Genomic DNA, 12,331 nt, shown 5'->3' with positions numbered 1-12,331 from the left:
GGTAATAGTTACATAACCCAAGAAATCGTTTTAGCTCTTTGCGGTTCGTAGGTTTGGGAAGTTCCCTAATTGCTTTTATTTTGGTTTGTAAAACATCAACCCCGTCAATCCCTACCGAGTGACCGAGGAAGTCAAGTCTATGTTGAGCAAAAACGCATTTCTTCATATTAAGGTATAACCCATTTTTGTGTAAAGTTTGAAAAATTTTTCTGAGGTGATTTAAATGGTCCATTTTGGATTTACTAAAAATTAGAATATCATCTAGATAAACAAACGTAAATTCATAACAACCCGCTAATATGCTTTGCATCATGGACTGAAACGCCATAGGGGCATTTTTCAGCCCGAATGACGTGCGTTGGGGTATGAATACCCCGTGGTGAGCAATGATTGCGGCATATTTTTGAGAGCTGGGTTTTATAGGTAATGAGTAGTAAGCTTCTTTAAGGTCTAGACAAGAAAAATACTGTGTTCCTTCAGGTATAATTTCTGCAAGTTCATCAATCCTAGGCAAGGGGTAAGACATTGGGCGTGTGTGTGCATTAAGAACTGTATAATCTATACATACCCTAATACTATTGTCTTTTTTTGGAACAATAGTAATGGGTGAAGCACACATGTCTGACGTACCACGTGACATTGCTCCCCTATTTATAAGATCATCGAACGTTTGTTCAACCATTTTGCGTCTTATACCATTACATCTACGCGCTTTAACTAATTTAGGATTAAAATTTTCAACTATGATTTCTAAAGAATGCCCGTGTTTTACCGGTCGAGTATAATCAGGTGTTTCTGTAAGCTCTGGAAATTCATTAAGTAGATCCCTACATTTATTTTGAAAGTCCGAAGTAATTTCACTATTAACTATTTCTAGATTGTGCGAAGAAACTACTACCGATTTAGGCAATTTGTCAGCTGTATATAATTTGACTACACGTTTGGTTTTGTATTGATACAACCTCAGTTCTTCTAAAGAAATAGAGAGTTTATGAGTTTTTAAGAAATCTAACCCAATTATTCCATAATCCCTATATTCTTGTGTGACCCAAAAATTATGTTTAACAGCTTTTAAATTACCAAACTCTAATATAACATCAACACTCCCTATAGGATGTATAGGAGTGTTACCTATTCCTTTAATTGTTTTACTTTGTGGTTTAAAATAGTGATTAATGCCATTTGTAAGATTTTTGGGAAGGATGGAAATCTCACATCCGGTATCCACCAAAAATAAAACATTAGAATTATTATCTATGGTGAATAGCAAGTTTTGTGGTAGTTTATAAAAATTAACAGGTGAAGCCTTTTTAATTTTGAAGTTCCAGATATTATTACATTTTGAACTATTAGTATTAAGGTTATTGTTAGTTATTAGTTTAGTATTTGAGAGAGAATTTTTTGGACTATTTAGAGTTAATTCAGGTTTGTTATTGGAATTTTTAAAATAATTTAATTTAGGATTTCGCATATCGTTGGTTTTATTATTTGTAAGTTGGTTATGGTTTGTACGATGGGATATATTAACTCTTTTAACAGCGTTACTAAGATATCTATTAAGAGGCTTATTTCTGCACCCATCGTCTCTTCCTCTTATTGTCGGGACGACGGGGAATCGTTTCCCTGTTGTCGACTTTGATTGTTTGTATGAGCATAAGGACGTGAATATGAATTTGAATAATTGTAGTCTCTCCTTTCATTATCTCGGTATCTTTGAAAAGATTGGTTCGAGTTGTAGTTGTTTCTATTTTGTTGTTGATGACCAAGGTTGTTGTTTGTATTATTATTTCTAGGATAAGACTCTTGTTGAGGGTTAGAACGCATCCTTCTTTGATAATTATTTTTTTTGGTATAATGATCAGGTCTGTGATATCTATTGTAATTCACTTGATTCGACTGTAATGCGCTTTCCTTATGAGCGTTCCATATAGCTTGACTTTTACGTCTAAAGACGTCCAGTTCTGCATCGTAATACTCTTTAATTTTACTTTTTATTGAGGATGGCATTAAATACGCTAGAAAAAACTTTATTCTGTCTTCTTCCGGGCACTTCGCCCATTTCGTGGCGGTGGAAAAGATTTGATTAAAAGTTGTTTTAGTTTCCCAGATAGGAATCTTATCTAAAATTTCAGTTAATTCGTTGTCGCGGTTTAAACAAAAGTTTTTTAGTGAACTATAATTTCTTTTATTTCTTTCAGACATCTTATAGTAATCAGAAATGTCGACCCTTGGCCAAAACCCTATTAAATAATTGTATTTTTCTAAATCGTTTACAATACCTTCACCATGTAGTTCTTCTTCAAAGTAGTTAATAGTATCTCGAGGATTTTTTACAACGTCTAATCTCTTAAACTTTTTACTTAATCTTTGTGCTCTGAATGTATCGTTAAAATTATTATTTATATAACTTTGATTTTCGTAATTTTCAAAAAAAGGGTCGCGTTTTAGTGGCATTTCGCGCTCGTAAGGCTCTGGTATTTGTTCTACCCTATTATAGCCTAATGTAATATCTAACTTACTAATTTCGTTTCGCAATTTAACTAGTTCTTCCTGCTCTTCTAATTTTTGGACCGCTGCTAGCTTTTGGTTGTACATTTCTCGTGCTTGCGTAAGATCGTCTAGGCCGCGGTTTTGAGAAGCTAAATTAATATTTCCCTGACTTTCTTGGGGGTTAATTGACGGAAAAGAATTTTCCCCCTCGCGTATAACGTTATCTAAATCGGGAGCATTTGGATTAAAGGTAGACTTTGCGCGATTTCTTCTGTTATTTTTTTTGTAACCGTATGTTTCGAAGATTCCGGGTTATTATTGGACGCTGTGTGATCTCCACTGTGAGCTGCTATATCTGCCCTGGTATCCATTTTCTTCTGTTTGGAGCGCGTGGTGATTTGTTGTAAAGACAACGGTTTATAAGTATCTTTATTCTTATTATGATGTTTCGACATATGATTTTAATAAAGTAGGTTTAAGCTAAAATATATTTCTTTTTTAGTTGTGAAATTTATTTACAAAATTATAAGAGAAATAAGTGCATGCAAAAACTACAACACGATTAAAAAATAATACAATAGTTACAAGACTAACAGTTTCTTCGAATGTATACTAACTATCACCCAACAATCGTAGTGAATTTCCGAACTCTTAGTCCCTTATGCGTCGATAGCAACTATTGATTTAAATATCTTGAGTGAATAGATTCTCTACGACGTTACTTCCCACAGTTTAACAATGTTTAGTGACCGATGGTTTTTAGAACTCACTCTTTTAAGAAAACGCGCTGATTTTATATTCATTCAAAGGAAGTTTTTCTCCTTATATAAAAAAATGTTTGTTTTTTTATAAAAATATGTTTGTTTTTTTAATACTGGAAGCACGTCACAAAGTCTGCGTACAACAGTTTACAACATCCGCTTTAAAATACGAAAATGAGATGTTAATATCATTACAGGTTACCTGAGCTTTTTCTTTGGCTATTTGTGACGCTTTAGTTATATTAAATGTTTTTGTGGGTAAGTATTGATGACACGACAAACACTGTGCTATGTTAACATTATTACTACTATTACCATTGTATGATTTTCTTGGTTTAAAACTATCTCTATCTTGGTTATGTTGACGATAATTGTAATTATGATTAATACCATTATTTCTAAAATGAAAATTTTGTTGATAATTAGGACGAACTCGCTCATGGTAATTTATTTTAGCCCTATGCTGACTTTGCTCATACTGCTGTAGTCTATTGTAATTAACTTGCTTAGGTACTAATGCGTTTTCTTTATAAGCATTCCATATGGCTTGTCCTTTTCTTTTAAAAAGTTCTAAGCTTTCATCAAAATGTTCCCTAATCTTATCTTTGATCGAAAAGGGCATTAAGTATGCAAGAAAAAACTTAATTCTATCCTGTTCTCGACATTTGGCCCAACTTACGGCTGTAGCAAATATTTTATTAAAGTTTGTACACTCATTCCAAATTGGAATTTTATCTAAAATTTCAGCTAATTGATTGACCCTATTAAAAAAAAAGTTTCTTAAAGAACTGTAGTTTCTTTCACCTCGTTCTGTCATTTTATAATAGTCTGACAACTCTTCTCTCGGCCAAAACCCAGTTAAAAATTTATACTTTTCTGTATTACTAGAAATATTTTCATTTAACATTTCCTCCTCGAAAAAACTAATAATATCACGAGGGTTTCTTACAAAGTCTAACCTTTTAAACTTTTTACTTAGTCTTTGCGCCTTAAATGTGTCGCTAAAGTTATTAAAATCATTTTGATTACTATTTTTGTAATCATCGTAAAAAGGTTCGCGTTTTTCTAGCATCGCACGTTCGTAATGTGGTGATCTAGACTGCTTTAATCTATTATTTAGTTTTTTTATTTGCTTTTGCAAAATTCTTAACTCTTCTTCATTTGTTAGCTGCTTAACTTCGCTTGATTTTCTAAATTGTTGTTGAATGCTGTTTGACGGATAAAATTCAGCATTATCATTCATCATCTCTGCTTGATGGGAATTATTAAGATTGATATCGTCATTGTTGTTTGTGTGCATTTATTTTGTTGACTGCTTAAAGATTCCTAACCAGAAAATTTAAGGTTCTTAAAAGACACTGCGTGGTTTCCACTTTAACCAAATAGGTCTCCACTTTAAACAAATAGGACTTTACTTTCGAGCTAGTTTAATATAGTTACAAACTTATTCCTAAGTTATAAATAAAACACACTTTGAATAAATGCAATTTACTTTATTTTCAATAATAATTCTTAGTTCTAAAGAAAGAAACTATTAAATCACGACACAAATAAAATCTATAAAAAGTATCAACAATCGTAAAGTTACATAAATACTAACATCAACTCCGCTATGTAGACGTTTTCTTTATTCTCGAAAATTGAAGTAAAACGTTGAACTTAATCGTAACTAGATCGTACCGCAGAGAAACTTTGCAACTAACTTTAACGCTTATTTGAAAGACAAACGCCGATATATACTCGTCGGAATGAAATTAACTCCTTGAAATAATAAAAATGTTTGTTTTTAATACTGGAAGCACGTCACGAAATCTGCGTAGACAGTTTACAACATCCGCTTTAAAATACGAAAATGAGATGTTAATATCATTACAATTTTAATATTAAATAAACTACGAGTCTAAGCATGAATTATCTTATATAACTGTAACCAATCTAAATTGCTAGGGGTAATTAAATGGGGATAGATATTTATAGATAAGATAAATACATCTAAGATACTTAAAAGTTAACAAAAGTTTATTTACAAATATAAATTAGACACACGACACCTAACTAAAACTACAGTTAACACAAGTAACAAGAAGTATCTTAAACTAAAGAAAACAAAGCAATTCAGACTTAAACTTAAACATTTTGTAATACAACATTTCAAGCTTTACCAAACACAAATAACACTGCTACTGCAAGTAAATGCAAGTAAAATTCCGTTTTATAAGCACTGAAATAAATGTAACTCCTTTAAGTAAACAATATTGTTTATTGTTTTAGAAAATTGTTTTAAGAGTTATAAAAACTGTTTTGGAAAAGCTTGTTTTGAAAATAATGAAAAATGTTTTGGAAAAGCTTTTATTGTTACAAAAAATTCCATATTTATTCACAAGCTTTAAAATACTAAAATGAAATGTCAGTTTCATTACATAGCTTATAACTCCTAAGCAATGTATTAATCTGAACTGATTGTTTCGGTAAGACCTGTATCTTAGTGTCTCCGGGTAAATTTCATGAGCTAGCCAAAAAAACGATCTGTCACCAATAAGTTCAAATTTCCATAAATAACTTATGTGCATTTAATCATATGAAAATCATCAAACTTTTGTTTTAAGTAACTTTGTCTTAGCAAGAGTAGAATAATAAAAGTAAAACAAGTCTTAATCAAATTAATCGTTTTAAATAAAAAGTCTTTTTTATTTTACAAAAAAATCTACAAAGTTATAAGTACTCGTTACATTGCCTAAAGTACTTTCAAAAAAACTCGTCTTTAGTAGGCAATTATATTAGAACTGAATTAGTTCAAAATTTTCTTGCTATAAAAAGTTTTAAAAAAATATATTATGACGTAGTTAATAATCAAGTTTTAAAGTAAACTTTGTTTTAAAATGCCTGGCTTTTAAAATAGTAAATTTTGTTAGTATCTTTAGTTTAAACTCGCAAAAACTAAATGAAATTAAATAACAAAAAATTAAATAAAATCAAAGACAAAGGACTAAATGAATTAAAATTGTTAAACTTTGATGTGTTTGATTTAATGTGGTATAATACTTTAAAAGATACTAATAAGATTTACTATTTGAAAAACTTTTTAAATTTTCAAAGCCAGGCATTTTAAAACAAAGTTTACTTTAAAACTTGATTATTAATTACGTCATAATATATTTCTTTAAAACTTTTTATAGCAAGAAAATTTTGAACTAATTCAGTTCTAATATGATTGCCTACTAAAGACGAGTTTTTTTGAAAGTACTTTAGGCAATGTAACGAGTACTTATAACTTTGTAGATTTTTTTGTAAAATAAAAAAGACTTTTTATCTAAAACGATTTTGATAAAGACAAAAAAAATCACGGAGAACAACACACAACCAAGGAAAGATTTGAGATACTTAAAACTATACTATTCTTACTGTTAATTAAATTAAGAAACACTATTTTTGTAACTTCTATATATGCTAGTATAAATATGCCAGTATAACATAAACGCTAGTATGAAACCTACTTTAAGTTCAAATATTAAATTATATGCGCTTTACTATTAGCAGTAGAACATTTTAATAGCATTAGCTAGAATATAAAAAGATTAATCAGGCAAGGTACATCCTTTTACGTTCTAATAGTTCTATTATTTTTCACGAACTTATTTAAAACACAACTAACGCCAAATACCTTGGATGCGAAACTGTGACTGTCAGGTTCTGTGTTTTCATTTTTAAAAGCTTATCAATATAAAATTCTGCTTATATACTATGAATTTATACAAAAATATGTTTCAGGTTAATTAAATGAGTTCATAATAACACTGTCTACAGTAAAAATTTATTGTTGCTAGTTCAAACTACAACGACTTCCACTACAAAAAGACAAAAATTAAAAGTAAATTTTTGTTCAATGGAGCGTGTGGAAACAAGGCTGTGTTTTGTTTAAAACGAAAAAGTTTTTTTTTGTAGTGTTGATTGAAATGTTTAAAAAAATATTAAATTAGTTTTTATCAGAATAAAAACATTGATCAAGTACTATAAAATAAACGAAACGAATAATGGTATTTTAGAAGTCATAAAAACAGCTTTTGATATTTTACAAATTGTGCAAAACATGAAACACAAGGTAATGAAATTAAGGCTTTAATAGCGTAAAAAACAGACTTTAACCAAAAAAAGTTCATGGCTTCAAAGAACAGCGACTTTAAAGCTCTGATAAGACTAAGCGAAGTTTGTAATCGTTAAAACAGTTATTTAAAACAATTCTCAAAAGTAAATTAACTTGCCATGGAAGCGTAAAAATCGCTACTTATTTGCTCTTGAGTAAAATGTTTGCATCGTTATTTTGATTGCGTTTCTCTTTTAAGCTGAAAACGAAAAATTAAAACTAGTATTATTTCGTCATGCGACCGAAATTCCACTTTTCTATAAAAAAAACTCAGTATCGTTGTGACGTCGCTTTGCTCTGTGACGTCACAGGCCGTCCTGCAGCAGCTGCCGGAGGTTCTTCACCTTGAGCAGCTGGTCGGGGGTGACGCGGGTGGAGCACATCGGGCACGAGCCGTCCTCACCGGTCACGTGGTCCTGGAAGGGTTCGTAGAAGGCGAGGAACTGGCACATGGGGCACCTCGTCACCGCCTCCTTCGTCGAAATGTGCCGGCCCTGTCGGTTGAGTGTTGAAGGAAATTAGTGGTGCATTTTTACCGTTGCAGCCAAACCAAGTTTTTCTCAGAGTTGTTTAAAATGTGCGTGTTAAATTCAATTCTCATAAAAACATATTTTAGATTTTTACAAGCCTTAAAATAGAAGTTTAACCTAAAAAAATGCAAACAGTTTTTATGGTCAATTTAAAGTCTTTCGAGTCGTTACAGGTGGTTTGTATGACATAAAAAAGCGATCGCCAACAAACGACTCACAGTGGCCACGCAGTAGGGAATGTTGTTCCTGCAGGACGGGCACACCAGCTGGAAGTCGGCCACCTCGAACTGGCAGAACGGGCACGGGGAAGTCTCGTCGTCCGCGTCCGCCGCGTCCCTCATCTCCCGCTTCCTGTGTGACGTCATAATCGGTTAGGTGACGTGACGTCATGACATATGTTGCGCGGGTTGGTTGCAGTGAGTATTGTTACATTTTAGTTGTGGAGGTTGTTACACACTTAAATATTGGTAGAAAAAAAATTGACAAAATACTAAAAGCAATTTTGAAATTTTTGTTAATTGTTTGGTTTAAATATTTTATTGTGCACATTATTCGTTTTTTTTGCACATTGGCTAAGTATATAAACTTGCAAAACTCTCGAAAATAACATATTCTAAATTAAAGTTAAAAAGAAATACAAGTTCTTCTTTTTTGTTGTAAAGTAAAAAAGCCGAATACTTAAAATCTCAATTAAAGTGAAAGCTCTCGAAAAAAACCTGACGATGTTTTCGATTTTCCTCCTGATTCCGGGCATGATCAGGGACCGGTACTCGGGCCTGAGCACCATGGCGGCGTAGCCGAAACTGGACTGCAGCAGCTTGGACTTGTGGCACTCGACCACCGTCGACGTCAGTATGTTCACTATGTCTGTGTGTGTTTGTTGTAGTGCGGTAATTATAAATAATGATCAGCAATTTTATAATTGGTTTTCTTTAAGGTTTTTGAGTATGAGCTGGTTGAAGTGAACTTAAAACTAAATAACGTTGAAAGTAGTAAGAACAATAAGTTTCACAGTTTAAAGTAGTTTATCGTGTTTAAACAGTTGTAGTGTGAATAACTATTTATTGAAATTTTGGTTCGTAGTGTTTGTGAAACAAACCAGGACACTTAAATATTAAAAAATAGTTTTTTTGTTATATATTCCAGTGAACTTGTTTTGCTAGGATCTTTTGTTAACAAACGCTTAAAATTATATTTTGAATAGTTAAATAAATTTTGTAATTTTAAAACTTTACATATGAAGAAGCTGTCATTATAGATAGTTCTAAATAAAAAATACGTAATTACTACATTTAATTTGAACATCTGATCAAAAGTTACAAACAAGTACCGGTTGGAAGCTGCCATTGTAGTTGTGTATACATTTTTAGACTTTAAAACGTAAAAAAAAGCGAAAAATTTGTTTAGCTTTGAACGTTAAAATAACTTTAAAGAGGGAAAAACAGCATTTCAACGTTTAATTAAAACATTTTTACATGAGCGGTCGAAACTAACGGTTGGGGAACTTGGAAATGTTCTCGGCGACGCGGACGAGCAGCCTGGCGGCGGTTAGGTGGTCGCCGCCCTTCACGTGGTGCTTGACGATCAGGTAGCTGTGCAGGATCATCAGGTTCGTCTCCATCTCCGTCGGCACCTTGATCTGCCGCTCCTTCAGCTCCCGGAGCATGCTGCGTGGATGCATTGTTAGAACTAGAGAGTAGGGGTCGGCAGGTTTATGTGCTTTAGAAAACACTTTTAAAGCAAATTTTTTTGAAAAAAAAATTAGGCTATTTTTATCCTTTAAAGATAACATTAAACTTTTATTTTTGCGTTTTCAAGAATGTTAATATATTAAACTAGTTGAATAAAAGTTTTAATTTGGCCCGCGGGCCGCAGTTTGCCGACCCATGAACTAGAGAGTCGTTCCGCAACGGGGAGTATTGGGAAAATAAAACAGCGTTTTGTGCAGAGTTTGTTTTACTGTGCGCACAACAATTTATGAGTGAAATGTTTTAGATGCAGACCTGAACGCATGTGAAAACATTTGTTTTCAACAAGTTTAAATGCCATTTAATCATAAATACAAATGAAACAAAATACGAGTATAGTTTCAAAATGATTTTTTTAAACTAAATGATCTAGTGTGCGTTATGAAGTTATGCAACAAAAACATCTGAAAAACCAACGTGATATTTTTTCTATATAATGCTTCAACAAACAATTTGTTGAGATTTTATTCTCAATATGTTATATTTCTCTATATTGTTTTTGATTGATGTATATCATAAGTAAATTTTTTTAATAATAATCATTGTAGCAAAGTTGGTTTTTATCTAACTAAAGTTATTTTCTTAATACTCAAGTCTGCATCTAAAAACTTCTTTTCCCGTTTGTGAGTGTTTACTGATTTTTTCTTGGCATATGTTTAATAAAAACAACAAAATAAAGAAAAAAATATCTAATTTCAGATCTCCACATGCATACTTAAGCGTATCTTCAAATAATTTCTAAGCTTTTTACAACGCCAAACTCGAAACTTTCAACTTGGCCTCAGTAACTGTTTCTCAAACCCACTCAACCTCAAACCGTTTTGTCAAAACTTCTTGAACCAACAGCAAACGAAAAACCTGAAGAGCAGGTCGTGGGCCTTCCTGTAGTTTCCGTTGTTCTGCTCTTCCTTCGAGATGATGATTGCCGTGTGGGCCGCTTCTCCGTACTGGCCCAGCGCCATGTACATCTTGAACAAGTAATTGGGATCCTGCGAAAATTGCGTAGAGTTAAATAAAAAAATTATTGAATTTTGGTGCATTTAAACGTTTATGCATATTTATTTCCTTACTTTAACTTATACTAATATGGTTAGGACACGTTTGAAATCCACCCGCATTCAAAATACACCCGATCAAAATCCACCAAGTCAAATTCGAGAAGCGCTTTCCGAACGAGGGTAAGGGTTAGGGGTAACAGTGATAGTGAAAAATAAATAAAAAAAAACTTTAAAAAATTCAAAAAGTATATCAAACAGATAAGTAAATAAGGAAAATGTAAAAAAAATCATGCGGATTTTGAACGCGGATGGATTTTGGTAGTATACCAATGTGGTTAAACCAGACATTAAAAGTAACATGGTAAAAATTACTCAATTCATTTCGACAAAAAACTATGTGACCTTTCTTTACTATATCTAAGGTAATTTTCAAATTTTTCTTCAATTGTAAGTAAAATCTTTTTTTTTTTGGTTTTTATTTTCAATCCCGAATATCGATGGTAAGTTACAAATTTTGGTTTAGAAAGATTTACATGCTCACGGGCTGGATTCCACTTAACTCTGTAAACATTAGAGGGCCGGATCAGGCCCGCGGCCGTACGATACCCACCCCTATTATAACGAGTTCTAAAATTATATTTAAATTTATACTCATATGAAATGGCTACTACTAATGAATGAATGATATGTCATGATTTTTGTAAGGTCTTGTAACATTTGTAGTTGATTAAATCATAGTTTCGGAGACAACTGTAATCTATCAAAGTGTGTTATAGGCTTAAGTGAAATCATAGTAAACCTATTTAAATTACCATGTACGTCTAAACAAGTAGTTTGGATCCTACAAAATTAAAACTTCTACGAGTAGGGGTAGCAAGTATTTGGGTGATGTTTGCTTGACTTATAAGTCCATATGATGCAGATATGTTTTTGCTTCATTAAGAAAAAACTGCAAAAAAAAATTATGCCAACCAAAAAACTAATTTCTACCCCAAAAATCGCATATTTTTCGATTTTTTGACTTAAACAGTAATAAAATAACTTTTTCATGTCCTAAACTTTTTAAATCTTAAATGAAAGCTTATACTTATTGACATAAATTTAAAAACATACTAACTGCTTTTGATGGATTATGAAGTCATGATCACCATAAATATGCAAATTTTGTCTATAAAATGGTGCTTTTTGGAAAATTAAAAAGCATAGCTTGTATTAGTATATAATCAACAAGTATTTCACAAAAATAAATACATATAAGAATCGTAGCAATCTTGTCAAAATGTTTGCAATACAAACCTTGGGAAGGTTGTCGTTTTCACCGAGCAGATAATCGGATAATTGTCTGGTTAATTGAACATCCTGGGCAGCCGCAACCGCTTGCACGGATAAATGAATAACTTCTTCCTCGTCTTCAGTTTCACCGCATTTCAGCAGATGTTTCAGCGCCTGGTTGTAATTAAATGTGTATAAATACGGCAGTATAGCTTTCTATTTTTAAAATTATTACAAATTATAACAATAAAATGTTATACAAAATGGTTATAATAATTTCATGATAATATTGTATGTTTTTGTTTTAAGAAAACAAATAATATTATTATTATATTAATAATTATTAGCTTGTAAAATCAATTCTTGAAAGAAGAAACTCATAATTTCAAAA

At 31.9% G+C, this 12,331-nt stretch overlaps 1 protein-coding gene across 3 annotated transcripts in view; it reads right to left on the bottom strand.

Moving 5' to 3' along the window:
- Window positions 1–7,088: 7,088 nt before the first annotated feature.
- LOC145842766 (WD repeat-containing protein 19-like) overlaps window positions 7,089–12,331 on the bottom strand; it is a 29,679-nt gene continuing 24,436 nt past the window's right edge. For 2 of the 3 annotated variants that reach the window (XM_082950247.1, XM_082950246.1), the window contains exons 21-26: window positions 11,965–12,114; window positions 10,529–10,659; window positions 9,417–9,589; window positions 8,639–8,789; window positions 8,141–8,273; window positions 7,089–7,886 (exon numbers count right to left, since the gene is read on the bottom strand). In XM_082950247.1, coding sequence (XP_082806373.1) covers window positions 7,698–7,886; window positions 8,141–8,273; window positions 8,639–8,789; window positions 9,417–9,589; window positions 10,529–10,659; window positions 11,965–12,114 — 927 coding nt within the window. In that variant the 3' untranslated portion in view covers window positions 7,089–7,697. The remainder of the gene's footprint in view (window positions 7,887–8,140; window positions 8,274–8,638; window positions 8,790–9,416; window positions 9,590–10,528; window positions 10,660–11,964; window positions 12,115–12,331) is intronic. The other variant, XM_082950245.1, reaches the window with a different exon arrangement.

Source organism: Thalia democratica, chromosome 8 (genome assembly GCF_965202585.1).
Source record: "Thalia democratica chromosome 8, ktThaDemo2.hap1.1, whole genome shotgun sequence".
NCBI classification, from domain to species: Eukaryota; Metazoa; Chordata; class Thaliacea; order Salpida; family Salpidae; genus Thalia; species Thalia democratica.
This window is presented reverse-complemented; position numbering and strand designations above follow the sequence as displayed.